Consider the following 19,029-nt stretch of genomic DNA (forward strand, 5'->3'; position numbering starts at 1 on the left):
CCTCTGTTTCTTGGTGAATCTGGCTAAAGGTTCATCAGTCCTGTTTATCTTTTCAAAGAACCAGATCTTGTTTTCATTGATCTTTTGTATTGTTGTTTTTTGTTTTGTTTTGTTTTTAGTCTAAATGTCATTTATTTCCACTCTGATCTTTATTATTTCCTCCCTTCTACTTACTCTGGGATTTTCTTGTTTTTCTCTTTCTAGTTAAGTTGTAGGATTAGATAGTTTATTAGAAAATTTTTGTTTCTTGAAGTAGGCCTGTAGTGTGTTGAACTTCCCTCTCAGAACTGCTTTCACTGTGTCTCATAGTGTCCAGAAAGTTTTTCATTTATTTCTTAATCTCATTGGTAACCCATTCATTGTTTAATAATATTCTATTTAGCCTCCATGTGCTTCAATGTTTTTGAGTGTTTTTATTGTAATTTATTTCTAGTTTCATGCCATTGTGATCCAAGAAAATGCTTGATATGATTTCAACCTTCTTGAACTTGTAGAGGCTTAGTTTGTGTCCTAACACGTGGTCTACCCTTGGGAATGTCCCATGTGCACTTGACAAGAATGTATATTCTGCAGCTTTGGGGTGAACTGTTCTGTAAATATCAATTAAATCCATTTGATCCAATGTGTCATTTGAGTTGCTATTTCCTTGTTGATTTTTTTGTCTAGAAGATCTATTATCCAGTGATGTCAGTGGGGTGTTAAAGTCTGCTAGTATGATTGTATTGCTGCTAATTTCTCCCTTAAAGCCCCTCAGAAGTTTTTTTTTAAATATATTTGGGTGCTCCTATATTTGGTACATATATGTTGACAAGGGTTATATCCTCTTGTTGTAATCCATTTATTATCATGAAGTGGCCTTCACTGTCTCTTATTATGGCCTGCATTTTGAAGTCTATTTTGTCAGATATGATTATTGCTACCCCAGCTTTTTTTTTTCCTCATTTCCATCCCTTCACTTTCATCCTGTGTGAGTGTTTTGTTCTGAGGTGGGCCTCTTGTAAACAGTATATATATGGGTTATGTTTTCTTATCTAATCAATAATCCTATGTCTTTTGATTGGAGTATTTAGGTCATTTATATTTAAGGTTATTATTGATAGATACTTATTTGTTGCCATTTTCATTCTTTGTTTCTGGGTTCCTCTCTATATATATTTGTTTTATTTCTTAAAACAATCCCTTTAGCATTTCTTACAGTGCTGGTTTGGTGGTAATAAATTCCTTTAGCCTTTTTTTTTTTTTTTTTTTTTTTTTTTTTGTCTGTAAGCCTCTTTATTTCACCTTTAATTTTGAATGAGAGCCTTGCTCATTAGAGTAGTCTTAGATTCAGACCCTTGCTTTTCATTACTTTGTATGCTTCATGCCACTCCCTTCTGGCCTGTAATATTTCTATTGAGAAATAAGCTGACAGTCTAATGGGAACTCCCTTGTAGGCAACTTTCTGTCTCTCTCTTGTTGCCTTTAAGATTCTTTCTTTGCCTTTAACGTTTGCTATTTTAATTATGACGCATCTAGGTGAGGGTCTTTTGGGGTTCATTTTGATTGGGATTCTCGGTGCTTCCTGGACTTGTGAAACTTTTTCCTTCACCAGGTAGGGAAGTCTTCTGTCATTATTTCTTCAAACAGGGTCTCTATTCCTTTCTCCAGTTCTTCTCCTTCTGGTACCCATATGATGCAGCTGTTGTTACATTTCATATTGTCCCAAAGCTCCCTTAAACTCTCTTCCTGCTTTTTAATTTTTTTTCCTGTTGTTTCTCTGCTTGGGTTTTCTTTCTACCTTGTCTTCTAATTTGCTGATTGGGTCTTCAGCTTCTTCTAATCTGTTGATTCCTTGCAGTGTATTCTTTATTTCAGCTATGTCGTTCTTCATCTCTGTTTGATTATTATTCATGGCTTCTACTTCTTTTTTCATGCTCATGTAGCTCCTCTTAGTTCCTTATATTTCTCATTAGGTTGCTTGTAGTTCTCACTATGTTGTTTGAGCACTCTTAATACCATTCCTTTGAATTCTTTATCTGACAAATTGCTTGCCTCCATTTCTTTTAGTTCCTTTTCTGGTGATTCCTCCTTTTCTTTTATTTGGGGTTGTTTCTTTTTCTCACCATTTTTGCAATCTTGCAGTTTAAGGCCAGACTATGCAGAACTGGTTTCGATGGCGAATTGGTGTCCAGGGGCATAAGGTCGTGGTGGGGCCAGATCTCATATCTGTCCAGTCATGTGGGGGTGTTAGTGGCTTTGATGGTGGCAGCAGTGGGTCCAGTGGCTCTTGGTGGCAATAGTGGCTCTCAGTGGCAGTAGCAGCAGGGGCCAGCGGCTCTCAATCATGGCAGGGTCTGTGGTACCAGCAGCTCTGGGCTGGTGTGGGGCCAACTGTTCTAGACTGCTGTGGGGCTTACAGGGCTGACAGCTGGTGGTTTGTGTTTGTAAGTCCATCAGGGACACAGCTGTCATGTGCAGGTCCTGCGGAGTCATGGCTGTCATGCGTGGGTCCTGTGGGGGTGTGGCTGTCTTGTACAAGTCTTCAGTGTTGTGGCTGATGTCCAAGGATTCCAGGTAAGTGTGGCTGGCCTGCACAGGTCCTGGGTGGGTTTAGGTGCCATGCATGAGTCCTGGATGGGCGTGGCTGCTGTGCACAGGCTCAGTGGGTCATAGCAGAGGTCGTTGGTCTACCAGGGCTGAGTGTGCCTATGGCCTCTGGGTGCTGGGCCTTGGCTGCTCTCCACTGCCTCCTCCCTAGGAGGACCCAGATGATCCTCCAAAATCATGGTGCTTTCCAACCCCAAGTGTGGAGGAGCCCCCTGCCAGGCAGTGTGCAGTGGTAGTCTACTGCTCCCTGCCCAAAGTTCCAGAACGGCCTACTCTGAGCTCCTGCACTAATGGGCAGATGCTCCCCCACACTCATACCAATTCACACTCTCTTGCATAAGCTTATCCATTCACAAACTACCCTAACTCCAGTCTTGCCCACTGCCATGTTTTTGTCTAGACAGACATTCTTAACTTGAAAGAGTGAAATAAAAATAGCACCTGCAAGCCCTTCTTGAAGAAATTTCTCAGTGAAAAAATCCAGGTAACTAAGATATAAATCAAAGTAAAGAATTCAGAAATACAGAGGAGTCATGGTACAATGCATGGTTATAAGTATACAATATTTTTAAATATGAAGCAAAACTAAACAGATAAAACAAGCAGATGATTAATGATAGCATAACAGAATGTAAATGCTATAATAATTTGAGTAATAAAAATTGGGAGTAGGGGAAAGAATTAGAAGTGTAATAAATCTAATTTCCTCTTTCATAGTGGAGAGTCCACTGATAATGTGTAATATTGAAACAGGTGGATTTAAAAATGACTAAATGGCCCTGGCCAGTTTGACTCAGCGGTTGGAGTGTTGGCCTGCAGACCAGAGAGTCCCAGGTTCGGTTCCTGATAGGGGCATATACCAAAATAAAAAAAATAAAATAAAATAAAAAATGCATAAATAAAAATGATTAAATGACTGTTTGACCCAGCAACTCCACTCCTAGGTATCTGTCTACCTAAGAAGAATTAAAACATATGGCTAAACAAAAACTCGTAATGAATATTCATAGCAGCATTACTCATAAGAGCCAAAAAGTAGAAACAATCCACATTGAGGGAAGAAGAGAGAGAGAGAGAAACACCGATGTGAGAGAGACACATGGAGTTGTTGCCACCCACATGACCCCAACCGGGGCTGGGGACAAACTGCAACCAAGGTACTTGTCCTTAGTGGGAACCAAACCCGGGACTCTCTGGTCCACTGACCAACGCCCCAACCGCTGAACCAAACAGATCAGGGCACCACCAATTTCTTGGCGTTAATTTTGTATCCTGCTACTTTTCCAAATTCATTTATTAAGTCTAGTAAATTTCTGATGGAGTCTTTAGGGTTTTCTATGTATAATACGATGTCATCTGCAAATAATGACAGTTTCACTTCCTCCTTTCCAATTTGGATCCCTTTTATTTTCTCTTCCTGTCTGATTGCTGTGGCTAAGACTTCCAGTACTATGTTAAATAAGAGTGGTGAAAGTGGGCATCCCTGTCTTGTTCCTGTTCTTAAGGAAAATGATTTTAGTTTCTGCCCATTGAGTATGATGTTGGCTGTATATCTTTCATATATGGCCTTTACTATGTCAAGATATGTTCCCTCTATTCCCACTTTGCTGAGCGTTTTCATCAGAAATGGGTGCTGGATTTTGTCGAAGACTTTTTCAGCATCTATTTATATAATCATGTGGTTTTTATTCTTCTTTTTATTTATATGGTATATCACATTTATTGATTTCCAAATTTTGTACCAGCCTTACATCCTTGGGATGAATCTCACTTGGTCATGGTGAATGATTTTTTTATGTATTGCTGGATCCAATTTGTGAGTATTTTGTTCAGAATTTTGGCATCTTTGTTCATCAGGGACATTGACCTGTAATTTTCTTTCTTTGTAATGTCTTCTTCTGGTTTTGGAATTAGAATTATGCTGGCCTCATAAAAAAAAGTGTGGAAGTCTTCCTTCTTCTTGAATTTCTTGAAAACGTTTGAGGAGAATGGGTGTTAGTTCTTTTATGAATCTTTGGTAAAACTCCCCCTTGAAGCCATCCAAGCCTGGGCTTTTGTTTGTTGGGAGTCTTGATTACATTTTCAATTTCCTTAGTTGTTATTGGTCTGGTCAAGTTTTCTATTTCTTCCCAGTCCAGTTTTGGGAGACTATGTGTTTCTAGAAATTTGTCCATTTCGTTTAGATTGGTGAATTTGTTGCCATATAATTGTTCATAGTAGTTGTTAACAATCTTTAGTAGTTCTGTGGTGTCAGTTATTACTTCTGTTTCATTTCTGATATTTTGCATTTGGGTTCTCTCTCTTTGTTTCTTGGTGAATCTAGCTAAGGGTCCATCAATTTTGTTAATCTTTTCAAAAAAACCAGCTCTTTGTTTCATTGATCCTTTAAATTGTTTTTTTTTGTTTGTTTGTTTTTTTTTTTGGACTTTATGTCATTTATTTCTGCTCTGATCCTTACTATGTCCTTCCTTCTACTTGCCCTGGGTTCTTTTTGGGTTCTTTTCTTTTTGTTTGCTTTCTAGTTCTTTAAGTTGTGAGGTGAGATGATCTATTAGAAATTTTTATTGTTTCTTGAAGTAGGCCTGTAGTGCTATGAACTTCCCTCTCAGAACTACTTTCGCTGCATCCCATAGATTTTGTGTTGCTGTGTGTTCATTTTCATTGGTTTCCAGTAAGATTTAATTTCTTCTTTGATCCCCTCGGTAACCCATTCATTGTTTAATAACATGCTATTTAGCCTCCATGTGTCCAAATGTCTTTGCATGTTCTTGTTGCAATTGATTTCTAGTTGCATGCCACTGTGATCTGAGAAGATGCTTGATATTATTTCACTCTTCTTGAACTTGTAGAGACTTAGTTTGTGTTCTAACATTTGGACTTTCTTTGAGAATGTCCCATGTGCACTTGAGAAGAATGTGACTTCTCTAGTTTTGGGGTGTAATTCTCTGTAGATATCTATTAAATCCATTTGGTCTAGTGCTTCCTTTAGAGTCTCTGTTTTCTTGATAGTTTTTTGCCTGGAAGATATATCCAGTGATGTCAGTGGGGTGTTGAAGTCCCCTGCTATGATTGTATTGCTGTTGATTTCTCCTTTCAAGTCTTCCAGAAGGTTTTTAATATATTTTGATGTTCCTATATTAGATGCTTATATGTTCATCAAGGTTATATCTTCCTGTTGGATAGATCCTTTCAGTATTATGTAGTGGCCTTCTTTGTCTCTAGTTATAGCCATCATTTTGAAATCTATTTTATCAGATATGAGTATTTCTACCCCAGGTTTTTTGTGTTTTTTTTCCTTTCTGTTTGCTTGGAAGATTTTTTTCCATCCCTTCACTTTCAACCTATGTCTTTTGTTGTGTGGTGGGTCTCTTGTAAACAACATATAGATGAGTCATGCTTTCTTATCCAATCAGCTTCTCTGTGTCTTTTTAATCAGAGCATTCAATCCATTCACATGTATTCCCTTACCCCCTCTCCCCCCCTTTTTTTTTGGTCTGGGAAGCTCTTTATTTGACCTTCTATTTTGAATGATATCCTTGCTGGATAGAGTAGTCTTGGATTCCATACTTGTTTTTCATGACCTTGATTACCTCATGCCATTCCCATATGGCCTATAGTGTTTCTGTTGAGAAGTCAGCTGAGAGCCTTATGGGGGTTCCGTTGTAGGTAACCTGTTGCTTATCTCTTGCTGCCTTTAGGATTCTCTCTTTGTTTTAATTTTTGGCATTTTAATTACTATGTGTCTTGGTGTGGGCCTGTTTGGGTTCTTCTTACGTGAGGCTCTCTGTGCTTCTTGAACTTGAATGCCTTCTTCCTTCACCAAATTAGGAAATTTTCTGTCAGTATTTCTTCAACTATATTCTCTAACCCTTGCTCATTTTCTTCTTCTTCAGGGACTCCTATGATGCTAATGTTATTACGTTTCCACTTGTCCCACAGTTTTCTTAAGCTGTCTTCCTGGTTTTTAATTGTTTTCTCCTTTTGGTTTTCTAATTGGTTGATTTTTTTCTACTCTGTCTTCGAATTCACTGATCCGGTCCTCAGCTTCCTCTGCAGTGCTGTTTAGACCTTCCAATGTGTTCTTTGTTTCTGATACGTCATTCTTCATTTCTTTGTGGTGGTTTTTAATTTCCAATTGGTTGATTTTCAACATTTCTATGTCTTTACTCATGGTGTTGATGTCCTTACTCATGCTATTGAGCTTCCTCAAGACCATGGCTCTGAATTCTAGCTCTGTTAACTTGCTAAGTGCTCCTCATTTATCTATCTTTGGTAGACGTCTCTTGTTGTTTCTTTGTTTCACCATTTTGGCTATCACAGTGGGCTTTGGAGCCTGCCAAATTTTCCCTGTGGGTGTTAGTGTTCTGCTGCTTGTGGCTCCCTCTACAGGGTTTGGATGAGCGAGGGAGGACCCACGTTAATCACCACTGTCAAGTCTTACTTTCCTAGTTAGAGTTGCTAGCCCGGGAATGGTTCAGTTATCTTCTAGTTTTTTGCCTGGAGGCTATCAGCAGTTACTTGAAGAGCCTTGGATTCTCAGCTGAATGAAAAACTCCCTCAGGTGCTCAGTGTAAGGGGATTTACCCAGGGTGGGGCAGATGCTGGTTGTTAGTGAGCCTCAATTTGCATTTTATGGCCCACCTGGGTGGGGTTAAATCTCAAAGGGAGGGACTGCCACCTCTGCCCAGTGCCCTAGGAAGGAGCAAGATGGCCACCGTCCTGCGTGGCTGCAACTCAGCAAACCTCTAAGTGCCCTCTAAATCCCGAGTGTCCCCACACAGTTCCAGTGCAGTCTGTCCTCCCTCTGCCAGAGCCCAAGGTGAGTGGCTGTGGCTAATTTAGTGACTGTCCCAGCTCTGCGCTGTGGAGCCACTGGGGAGTTTAACCCCCAGGGCACTGCTCACAGCTAAGGCCACTGCTGCTGTCCTTGTGCTCCCAGCCCCCCCTCTCACACCTCCACAATCCTACCAGGATCGAGTCAATATCCCTGGTTACATGATCCTCGCAAGCTGCTTTTCTGTTTCTTTTTCCCAATGATTTGTCTTTATTTTAGTTGTAATTCCAGTTTGGTCCTGGGAGATGGTCTGTGTCGCTTCCATTCACTCTGCCACCATTTTGGAATCCTAATTTTTTTCTTAAACTTAGAGGGATGTTAATGACTAATATCTTTTATGGGAAAAAATTTGTCTGAAGATTAGCAGTTCTTCAACTCTATTTCAGTGTTATATTCTAATAAATTCAAGTAAAACTAAACAAAATGTTTTTAATATAACATATTATGATCCTATATTATAAAGTTTTTTCTGTCTATCCATTCACCCATCCCTCTATCTCTATATATGCAAAAGAAGATATCTGAAATAAATTTCACATAATGTGAACACTGGGAACGTAGGAATTTGGACGATTTGTTGCTTTCCTTATTGTTTCCTATACTGATTAAATTTTTCATGAGTATGTGTTATTTGTATATATCTCTAAATTGTCCTTATAAAGTAAATATTCCAAAGTGTTAATGTTTACATATGGATAGTAGAATTAGGAATATTTTTTCCTCCCTCTTTATTGTTTTTGGTACTTTCCCAATTTTCCTATAGTGAACATCTATTGTTTTAGAAAAAGAACAAAGTAAAAAAAAAAAATACTAGAATTAAAGAGATGTGTAGCAGTTCTTGAAATGATTGCTTGGTTCTTACCTGGGCTCTTTCTGTTGCTCCTGAATGATTTTTCTTCCAGGCCAGACATCACCCATCTGTGACTGATGATGGAGGGACTGTCCCACAGTCTCTCTTTTATTCACTTCAAGATGAACAAAAACATGGCAGAGTGGTGGTGATGAAGAGGGGAAGGGAAACATATCACATTTGCAAAAGGGATGGCAATATAATCTTTATATTCCCCACAGTCAAGTTTATCCCATGAAGATAAGATACTACCAGTAAGAATACATGAGGATTTCATACTAGAGGATCTATTACTGAGGTCATACACCTCAAGGAACCACCTCCAGAAAGGTCTGGTACCTGCAGGTTTACGGCGCAGGGACATTCTGATTATCTCACTGCCTGTGCGGTAAGCAAAGCGATTCACTTTCTGGTCATAAAACCAGTCTCCAGTTGCCTTCTTCAGCTCTCTGGGAAGGAAAAAGAAAAAATAACAGATAGATAAAAAATGGTCCTTGATATTCAACCAACAAAGGCTGAGGGGAGAAATTCTCAGCACAGCCAGGGCCTCATTTCTTCTCTCTACTCAGCCATATATGACACTCACATTTCCTTGGCGCACACCTTGCACCTCCAGGTACCATTGCTTTCATGGATACGGCAGTCCCGGCACACCAGGTGATTACAACCTCGACAAGTGTTAGTCTTAGGAATCAAACGGCCCAGATTCTCCTGGCACCGGGCACAGGTCCGATCACTATAGTGTTGGCTGCCCCTCTTGGCCCCCTTCCTTTTTATCTCCAATAATTCATTCTTCAATCGCCTGCCAAGACCCAAAAGAGAAGTATAAGTGGATTCGGTATCTGCATAGGTTAATTAGAGAGGGGTTGTGGGGTAGAGACAGTAAAACTACTTAGTTCTATGAAAGCAGCCACTTCAGAGTACAACCTGAGTCAACGAGAAGTTGTAAACTTCATATAGAAGTTCCTCTGAAAGTCATATGAGAGGTATTAGGAAAAGTCTATATATCATTGGTCAAAGGCCTGGGAACCCATGCTTTTTCTGGGACTCTTACCTAATCCTTTTCTCATCTGCTTTCCGGAGCTCCTCATCTCGTTGTAGAACACTGAGGATCAAATCCCTTTCCATCTCAGACAGAAAAGAGAGGTCAAGCATCTCCGACATGACTTATTCTTTTTCTTCTATTCTTCTTTCTTCAAAGTGACCAAACTAGAGCTACCAGAGCTACCTGAAATAAGATAAGAACTAATTTCACACAGATAATTTACTCCAGAATAGGCCCACAGCCCTAGTAGACTTCTTTCCCCTTGAGCGAGGCTAAAGAGAAATGTAGAAATATATGATCTATTTACCATTCTTGCCCCCACCTGAATCCTACCCTTGAAAGTAAGAGGCTTTGATTTTTCAAGAAGAAAAATTTATTCATGACTCTGGGAAAGGTTTGGTTTTTTAGTATAAGCATCTTGGTCAGGAAAGACCTCGGACCAAATGAGTCAAACTTCCCCTCCACCAAGCAGATCCTCAATTATTCAATTTTCAATACATTAAATGTTATCAAGTCCCAAGTCTATTAATGCAGAAAAACAGACAGCTGGTCTCTGTAGTGGAGGAGAAAACCACATGGGGACTCCGGCCAGTTGAAGTCCATTTCTCCTTTCTTGACCAGCTTCCATGTTCCCAGTATTCAGTCAGCTTTCTGCTACATTTCACAACTTCCACCACCCGCTCTATCTCCCAAAGTTCTTATTGCTAATACACCTCAAGGATATCTTTACCCATTTCATGTACATTTGTTGAGCACCCACTCTAACAGGCATTGTGCAAAATGCAGGAAATAGGTCAGTAAAACAGTTCCTGTCCTTAAGAAGTTCACAGAGTAGTAGGGGAGACAGATAAACATAAATATAGTACAGTGTACTAAGCGCTATCAGAGGGATAATAAATTAAATGCTATGAAACTTAGAGAAGGAAGTAATTAATTCTATCTTGCATAGAGAGAGAAAAGAGAGTGCTGTATACATGGAAGGTTTTACAGAAGAGGTAAATTTTGCCTTATAGAACAGAGCATATGTTTGTTGGTGGGGGACAATGGTAAGAGAGATAGATCAAAGCCAGATTACATAACTCTCAAATACTCTTAATAACTAAGAATGTTTAAATTCATTATATAGACAATACAAATCCATCAAACATCATTGTTGTTGCTTTGTTATTGATATTGGGAAGTCACATGATCAAATTCATTTTACAGAAGTCAGTCTAGCTATAGTATAAAAGATTGGCTTAAAGGACAGACTGGGCCTGGCTGGTGTGGCTCGGTGGTTAAATGTCTACCCATGCACCAAGAAGAGGTCGCCGGTTCAATTCCCAGGTTGTGGGCCAAATCCCCAGTGGGGGGCATGCAGGAGGTGGCCAATAAATGTTCCCTCTCATCAATGTTTCTATCTCTCTCTCCCTCTCCCTTCCTCTCTCTTTAAAATCAATAAAAAAGCCCTGGCCAGTTTGGCTCAGCGGTTAGAGCGTCGGCCTGCGGTCCGCAGAGACCCGGGTTCGGTTCCCGCTAAGGGCACGTACTTCGGTTGCAGTTTGTCCCCGGCCCTGGTTGGTCGTGCGGGTGGCAGCCACTCGATGTGTCCCTTCACATCGATGTTTCTCTCTCTCTCTCCCTTCCTCTCTCTCCCTCCCACTCTATCTGTACAAAAAATGGAAAAATGTCCTCGGGTGAGGATAAAAAAAAAAAAAATAAATAAATAAATAAATAAATAAAATCAATAAAAAAAAATATATTTTTTAATAAATAAAGAACAGACTGGGGAAGAGAGAAACCAAAAACTTATATGCATTTATGCACAACCAATCAACACAGACATTAGGCTGGGGAAGGCAGGAGGGTTGGGGGAGCGGGAAGGAGGGGTCAATGGGGGGGGAAGGGGGTCATCTATAATACTTTCAACAATAAAAAAATAAAGGAAAGAGTCTCAATTTGGTAGTACATAAGACATTGTAAAATATACATACTCCTCAGTCAAGTAACACCACTTCTAAGAATCCACCTAACAGAAATATGCACACAGACCTGGCTGGTGTAGCTTGATGGTTAGAGCATTGTCCCACAGACCAAAGAGTCTTCAAGTTCAAATCCTGGTCAAGGGTAGTTACCTCGGTTGTGGGTTCAGTCCCCAGCTCTGGCTGGGGTTGTGCGGGAGGCAACCAATCGATATGTCTCTCTCACATCAATGTTTCTCTCTCTCTCCCTCCCTCTCTCTCACCCTATCTAAAAAACATCAATGGAAAAATATCTTCAAGTGAGGATCAAAATAATAGATATTCACACAAATGGGCACGTAAAGGTATATGAACAAGAATATTACTGCAACATTATTAGCAAGAGAAACAAAGTTTTTTAACAGAGGACTCATTAAACTAAATAATACTTCCATATAACAGCATACTATGCAGCCATTTAAAAATGTGGTAGATCTATGTGAAAATACATCCCTGAGTGAAAAAGAAGTAGTTGCAGGAAAATATTGAATGATCTATTTGGTAAAGTATTTATGTCAACATTTGTATATGCTATAAGTGAAGAAACGGGTTTACAAATAAGGCAGGAAGCATAATTTTAGTCATACTGAGTTTGTGCTGCATAAAACATATCCAGGTAATTAGACCAAAAAGTCAGAGGCAGGACCTCAGGAAAAGAGACTATATCTGAAAATATACATATGGTAGTCACAGGAGTCAGAGCACAGGAGAGAGAGTAAGAAAAGAAATGATGAGGTTCACACCTTCTCTGCTCCCCCTTGAAACTAGACAACAAGCTCTTTTCAATTCATTTTTTTTTTTTTTTTTTTTTTAGTAATGACCTATTTGACAATAGAAATATAAAGACAGTAAAGCGAAAAAGATGGGAAAAACTAAGAAGATGGCAGCGGGCAGGACCGGAGGCAGGGTGAGTGTGTGAGAGAGTGAGCGAGTGTGTGAGAGAGTGTGAGTGGACGCGAAGATGGACGACCAAACCCAAGCAGTGCAGAGACGTGGAGCAGAAGGTTCCTGTGTTGTGGATGGGAGCAGCTAGCTACCTCAGTAATCAGCCCTTCAGGGCGCTTCTCCATGCACCGCAGGAAGGTCCCACCATTTTGGAAGATCCAGAGCCCTCCCTGGGAGGAGGCAGTAGGAGTGGCTAGGGCCCAGCAACCTGAGCCCACCAGCGCACCTGGCACCATCAGACCAGTGGACACTCTGTGTCAACACAGACCAGTGCACAGTAGTGGAGCTCCCAAGGTGCTGGTCATGAAAGCCAAAGACAGCCAGGAGCCCAGCACCATCCCCCACAGTAGCAGCCCGATCAGAGTCGAGATATACCCCCAGCAACAGAGGCTGGGGGGCAGACATCCATCCCCAGGCAATAGAAGCACAGACCAGCAGCTGAAACCCATCCCCAAAGACTACAGCAAAAGCTGAGCAGGAGTTGAGCCCCACGGAGCAGCAGCACTCCCCAACCACCAGTGGCAGGACCTGGGGCGCCACAAAGGCCTGTGCAGTCCAGCAACACACAAGTGCAGTGGGAAGCCAGAGCCCCGGAGAGACTGGTGTGATCCAGCTGCCCACCGGTGGGACCTGCAGGGTGCGGGGGCACCAGAGAGGCCTGTGCGACCCAGCTGCACACAAGATAGGCATAGAGGATCTGAAAAACGGAGGTGGAGTGAATAGAAGCTATGCAGATGATCTCCCAGGACCAAAAGGGAATTACAACTAAAATAAAGACAAATCCTCAGGAAAAAGCAACAAAAAAGCAGCAGGACAGGACCATATAACCAGGAACACTGGTAGGATCTGCGGAAGCACGAGAGGGTGGCGGGCTGGGACCCCAGCAACAGCAGCAGTCTTAGCTGTGAGCAGCACCCTTGGGGAATAAAGACCAAGCCCGCTCCACAGTGCAGAGAGCCAGAACATAGCGCTAAACTAGCCACAGCCACTCACCTGGGGGCTACAGAAGAGGGAGGGCAGACTGGCCAGTAATTCTGTGTGGATACCTGGGATTTGGAGGGCACTCAGAGTTTTTGCTGAGTTGCAGCCACAAAGGATGGTGGCCAGTGTGCTCCTTCCCAGAGCTGTGGGAAAAAGCAGAAGCCCCCACCCCCCTTGGAGATTCAGCCTTTCCCAGGTGAGGCAAAGAAATGCAAATTGAGGCTCATTAATAACCAGCATCTATCCCACCCTTTGGAAATCCTCTTATGCAGAATGCCAGGGCTACATTCCAAGGCACTGAGTAACTGAGACTACTAGCCACCAGGAAAAAGCTAGAGGATAACTGAACCCTTCCTGGGCTTGCAAATCTACCCAGGAAAGCAAGATTTGACAGTGGTGTTTAACGTGGGCCTACCCAGGCTCATCCAAACCCAGCAGAAGGAGCCACAAACAGCAGAACACCAACACCCACAGGGAAAACTTGGCAAGCTCCAAAAGCCACTGAGACAGCCAAAATGGTGAAACAAAGAAACAAATCCCAAATGAAAGAAAAAGAGAATTCTATCGAAGATGAGATCAATGAAATGCAGCTAAGCAAATTAAATTATCAGAGGTAGAGTTCAGAGCCATGATCCTGAGGAAGCTCAACAGCATGAGTAAGGACATCAGCACCATGAGTAAAGATATAGAAACACCAACCAGGTGGAAATGAAGAATGACATAGAAGAATTTAAGAACACATTGGAAGGACTAACCAGCAGAGTAGATGAAGCTGAGGATCGGATCAGTTTCCCCATGTTTGTAGCAGCACTATTTACAATAGTTAAGATCTGGAAACAGCCCAAATATCCATCAGTAGACAAATAGGTAAAAAAGCTGTGGTACATATACACAATGGAGTACTATGCAGCTGTAAGAAAGAAAGATCTCTTATCCTTTGAGACAATATTGAGGGACCTGGAAACTATTATCCTAAATGAAACAAGCCAAACAGAGAAAGACAGGTATCATATTATCTCACTTATTTGTGGAATATAATGAACATAACAGTCTGAGGAATGGGGTAGTCCCAGAGTTGTGGAAGTGGGGTACAGACTGACAATCCCCAGAAGAGGGAGTGGTGAGGGAGAGATAAACCACAGAACTTATATTCATGTATGCATCAACAATGGACATGGACAACAAAACTGGGGACAGGGTGGGAGGGAGGAGAAGGGGTGGATCAGTAGGGGAAAAAGGAGAAACATGTAACAAAAATAAATAAATTAATAAAAAATAAATAAATAAAAATAAAAACAGCAAAGCTATACAGGTTCCTGAAACATCAATATCTCAACTTGGCTATTTCCTGGTCTTTATTGCTGTATACAACGCTAAGCCTCTTTCCTATGCCCTTTCTTAGATAGTCTTGAAGAAATCATCTTAGTTCTTATCCCCAAGGAGAATATATACCCTCCATAAGAATAAGGACTTTGTCAATTTTATTCTATGCATCTGGACCAGCACCTAACACAATACTTGGAACACAGCCGTGCACATGCCACCAGTATTATTAATCATCACTGTTGTCATCACCCAAACAGTTCCATTTACTGAGAATTTACTGTATTCCAAGCAACATATATTAACTAATTTAATCCTCACAGTAACCCTGAAATGTATTATTATTATCTCCATTTTATAAATGAGGACCCAGGAGAAGTTAGGTTAATTTGTCCATAAATAAACAGCAAGCAAGTGAGGTGGCTGGGATTCTAGCCCAGGCATTCTGATTCTAGAGCCAGTGCTCTATTGTCTTGAATCACGCAAGATAATGGCCAAAACAATGACAAAATATTAAACAGAGCAATCAAATGCATTGTGGAAATGAATTCTCATATCCGTGATTATGGTTGAAACACTGGTCAAAAAATCAGCAGCTCTTGGATAACATAGTTATCATCAATTTTCTGGCCTGCAAACTCAGATGGACCCTAGTTCACCCATAAATCTTCTTTCAATTTTTATTTATTTGTTTTTATTAATTGATATATATTTGTTACAGATGTTTCTCCTTTTTTCCCCCAGACACTCTCCCCCCTATTCCCCATACCCCTCAAGCACTGTTGTCTATGTCCATTGATTATACATGCATACATATAAGTTCTTTGATTTATCTCATCTACCCTCACGCCCTTCCTCTGAAGTTTGTCAGTCTGAACCATACTCCGTTCAATGTCTCTGGGTCTATTTTGTTCATCAGCTTTTTTTCTTCATTATATTCCACAAATAAGTGAGATCATGTGGTATTCTCTTTCTCTGATTGGCTTGTTTTGCTTAGCATAATACTCTCCAGGTCCCTCCATGTCGTCTCAAAGGATAAGAGATCTTTCTTTCTTACAGCTGCATAGTACTCCATTGTGTATATGTACCACTGCTTTTTTATCCATTCGTCTACTGGTGGACACTTGGGCTGTTTCCATATCTTAGAAATTGTAAATAGTGCTGCTATGAACATAAGGGTACATATATTCTTTCTGATTGGTGTTTCAGGCTTCTTAGGGTGTATTCCTAGAAGTGGGAACACTGGGTTAAATGGAAGTTCAATTCTTAATTTTGTGAGGAAACACCGTATTGATTTCCATAGTGGCTGCACCAGTCTGCATTCCCACCAGCAGTGTACTAGAGTCCCCTTTTCTCCACACCTTTGCCAGCACTTGTTGTTTGATGATTTGTTGATGGCAGCCATTCTGACAGGTGTGAGGTGATACCTCAGTCGTTTTAATTTGCATCTCTCTGACGATCAGTGATGTGCATTTTTTCATATGTCTCTTGGCAATTTATTTGCTTGTTTGGAGAGGTGTCTATTTAGGTCCTCTCCCCATTTTTTAATTGGGTTCTTTGTCTTCCTTTTGTTGAGTTGTATGTGCACTCTCTATATATAAATTGGAAATTAACCCCTTATCTGATGTATCATTGGCAATTATGCTGTCCCATATAGTGGGTTCCCTTTCCAGTTTGATGATTGTTTCTTTTGCTGTGCAAAAGCTTTTTAGTTTGATGTAGTCCTATATATTCACTTTTTCCTTTGTTTCTCTTGCCTTGGGTGTTGTATCAGTGAAAATTCTGCCATGTATGATGTCTGAAATTTTGTTGCCTGCATTTTCTTCTAGGATTTTTATGGCTTTACGAGTCACATTTAAGTCTTTTATCCATTTTGTGTTTATTCTTGTGCATGTTGTAAGTTGGTGGTATAGCTTAATTTTCTTGCATGTAGCTGTCCAATTTTCCCAACATCATTTATTAAAGAGGATATCTTTACTCCATTGTATGCTCTTGCTCCCTTTGTCAAATACTAATTGAGTATAATGTCTTCAGTTAATTTCAGGGTTCTCTGTTCTGTTCTACTGGTCTATACGCCTGTTCTTGTGCCAGTACTAGGCTGTTTTTTTTGTTTTGTTTTGTTTTGTTTTATTAATTAATTTTTGTTACAGATGTTTCTCCTTTTTCCCCCACTGATTCCCCCCTCCCCTTCCCTCCCTGCCCTTTCCCCAGTTTGTTGTCCATGTCCACTGTTCATGCATACATGCATATAAGTTCTGTGGTTTATCTCTCCCCCACCACCCCCCTCTTCTGGGGATTGTCAGTCTATACCCCACTTCCACATCTTTGGGACTACCCCATTCCTCAGACTGTTATGTTCATTATATTCTACAAATCAGTGCAATCATATGAAACTTGAAACTTGTCTTTCTCTGTTTGGCCTGTTTCACTTAGGATGATACTTTCCAGGTCCCTCCATGTAGTCTCAAAAGATAAGAGATCTTTCTTTCTTACAGCTGCATAGTACTCCATTGTGTATATGTACCACAGATTTTTATCCATTAGTCTACTGATAGACACTTGGGCCGTTTCCAGATCTTAGCTATTGTAAATAGTGCTGCTACAAACATGGGGTACATATATTCTTTCTGATTGGTGTTTTAGGCTTCTTAGGGTATATTCCTAGAAGTGGGATCACTGGGTCAAATGGAAGTTCAATTTTTAATTTTTTGAGGTAACACCATATTGTTTTCCATGCTCTTGCGACCTTTGTCAAATATTAATTGAGAATATTGCCTTGGGTCCATTTCCGGGTTCTCTGTTCTGTTCCACTGGTCTATATGCCTGTTCTTGTGCCAGTACCAGGCTGTTTTGATTACAGTGGCTTTGTAGTATAACCTGATATCTGGTATTGTGATCCCCTCTGCTTTGTTCTTCTTTTTCAAGATTGCTGTGGATATTCAGGGTCTTTTTTGGTTCCATATAAACTTTTGAAATATTTTTTTCTAATTCTGTGAAATATGCTGTTGGTATTTTGATGGGGATTGCACTGAATCTATAGATTGCTTTGGGTAGTATGGACATTTTAATGATGTTAATTCTTCCAATCCATGAACAAGTCATGTGCTTCCACTTTTTTTTATATCTTCCTCCATTTCTTTTTTCAATGTCTGGTAGTTTTCTGCAGATAGGTCCTTTACTTCTTTGGTTAAGTTTATTGCTAAGTATCTTTTTCACTTGCCCTTAGTTCAGTTCCTGTACCTAATCCCTTGAGGTTCTATTTTTTTTTTTTTTTTTTTTTTTTTTAATCCTCACCCGAGGACATTTTTCCATTTTTTTTTTTTGTTCAGGTAGAGTGGGAAGGAGAGAGAGGAACAGAGAGAGAGAGAGAAACATCGACGTGAAAGGAACACATCGAGTGGCTGCCACCCGCACAACCGACCAGGGCCGGGGACAAACTGCAACCGAGGTACGCGCCCTTAGCGGGAACCGAACCCGGGTCTCTCAGGACCGCAGGTCGACGCTCTAACCGCTGAACCAAACCGGCCAGGGCCCTTGAGGTTCTATTTTAAGACTTTATCTCACACTCCTCTCACTTCTCATACCTCCAGTCTGATCAGACATTCTTATCTCACAATTGTACAATAAAAAAGTTTTCAGTGTCCACCAGTCATGTCCTCTATCATCTCCCTACCTCCTCCTCCCCATGACTTGAAAATCTGACTCCTTTCAGTAAATCCACATCCCACCCCTAGCCCTACCTTCAACCATAGATTGCTGAGATTTCCAACACTAATCCTGTTACCAGCCAACAAACTTAAGAACAGATCTTGCAGAATCAGTAGTGGGGAGAAGAAAACAGAATTAGATAAACATTTAAAAGGCAATCAGAAAAAGAAAAAAAAATAGAAAAAATAAGACAAATAGAAAGCAAAAGGTAAGAAGGTCAAAACAAGTTTTGATATTCAATAAACGTAAATGGCATATATTAGCAAAACTCACCCTTTAAAATACAGAGATTAACAGACTGGATAAAATTTAAAAATGCAGCAATGGTGCCACTTTACAAGGGACATATCTAAAACATAAAGACAAAAAAATATTAAAAGTAAAAAAAAAAATAGAAAAAGATATATCAGGTAAATGCTAACCAAAAGAAAATTAAGATAGTTATATTAATATCTAAAAAAATAAAACTTCAAGACAAAAACATTACAAAGGATAAATAAGATCACTATATAGAGTAAATAAACTCATATGTACTAATAAAACACCTCCAAATATATAAAGGAAGAGTTAAGTACAATTAGAGAGAGAAATTGAAAAATTGGCCATCAAAATGGGAGATTAACATACCTCTTTCAGTTACAGTATGCACCACTTAATAACAGAGACACATTCTGAGAAATGTGTCATTAGGTGATTTTGTAAATGTTTCAACATCAGAGAGTGTACTTACACAAACCTACATGACAGAGTCTACCAC

At 40.3% G+C, this 19,029-nt stretch overlaps 1 protein-coding gene across 3 annotated transcripts in view; it reads right to left on the bottom strand.

Moving 5' to 3' along the window:
- The window catches only part of SYTL4 (synaptotagmin like 4), a 118,287-nt gene that overhangs the window by 57,926 nt on the left and 41,332 nt on the right, over positions 1-19,029 (bottom strand). For all 3 annotated transcript variants that reach the window (XM_036270646.1, XM_036270647.1, XM_036270645.1), the window contains 4 exons: positions 9,325-9,498; positions 8,857-9,072; positions 8,610-8,719; positions 8,283-8,385 (listed from right to left, as the gene is read on the bottom strand). In XM_036270646.1, the coding sequence (XP_036126539.1) occupies positions 8,283-8,385; positions 8,610-8,719; positions 8,857-9,072; positions 9,325-9,434 (539 nt within the window). In that variant the 5' untranslated portion in view covers positions 9,435-9,498. The remainder of the gene's footprint in view (positions 1-8,282; positions 8,386-8,609; positions 8,720-8,856; positions 9,073-9,324; positions 9,499-19,029) is intronic.

The sequence above is a fragment of the Molossus molossus genome, unplaced genomic scaffold (assembly GCF_014108415.1).
Source record: "Molossus molossus isolate mMolMol1 unplaced genomic scaffold, mMolMol1.p scaffold_m16_p_2, whole genome shotgun sequence".
Classification (NCBI taxonomy): Eukaryota; Metazoa; Chordata; class Mammalia; order Chiroptera; family Molossidae; genus Molossus; species Molossus molossus.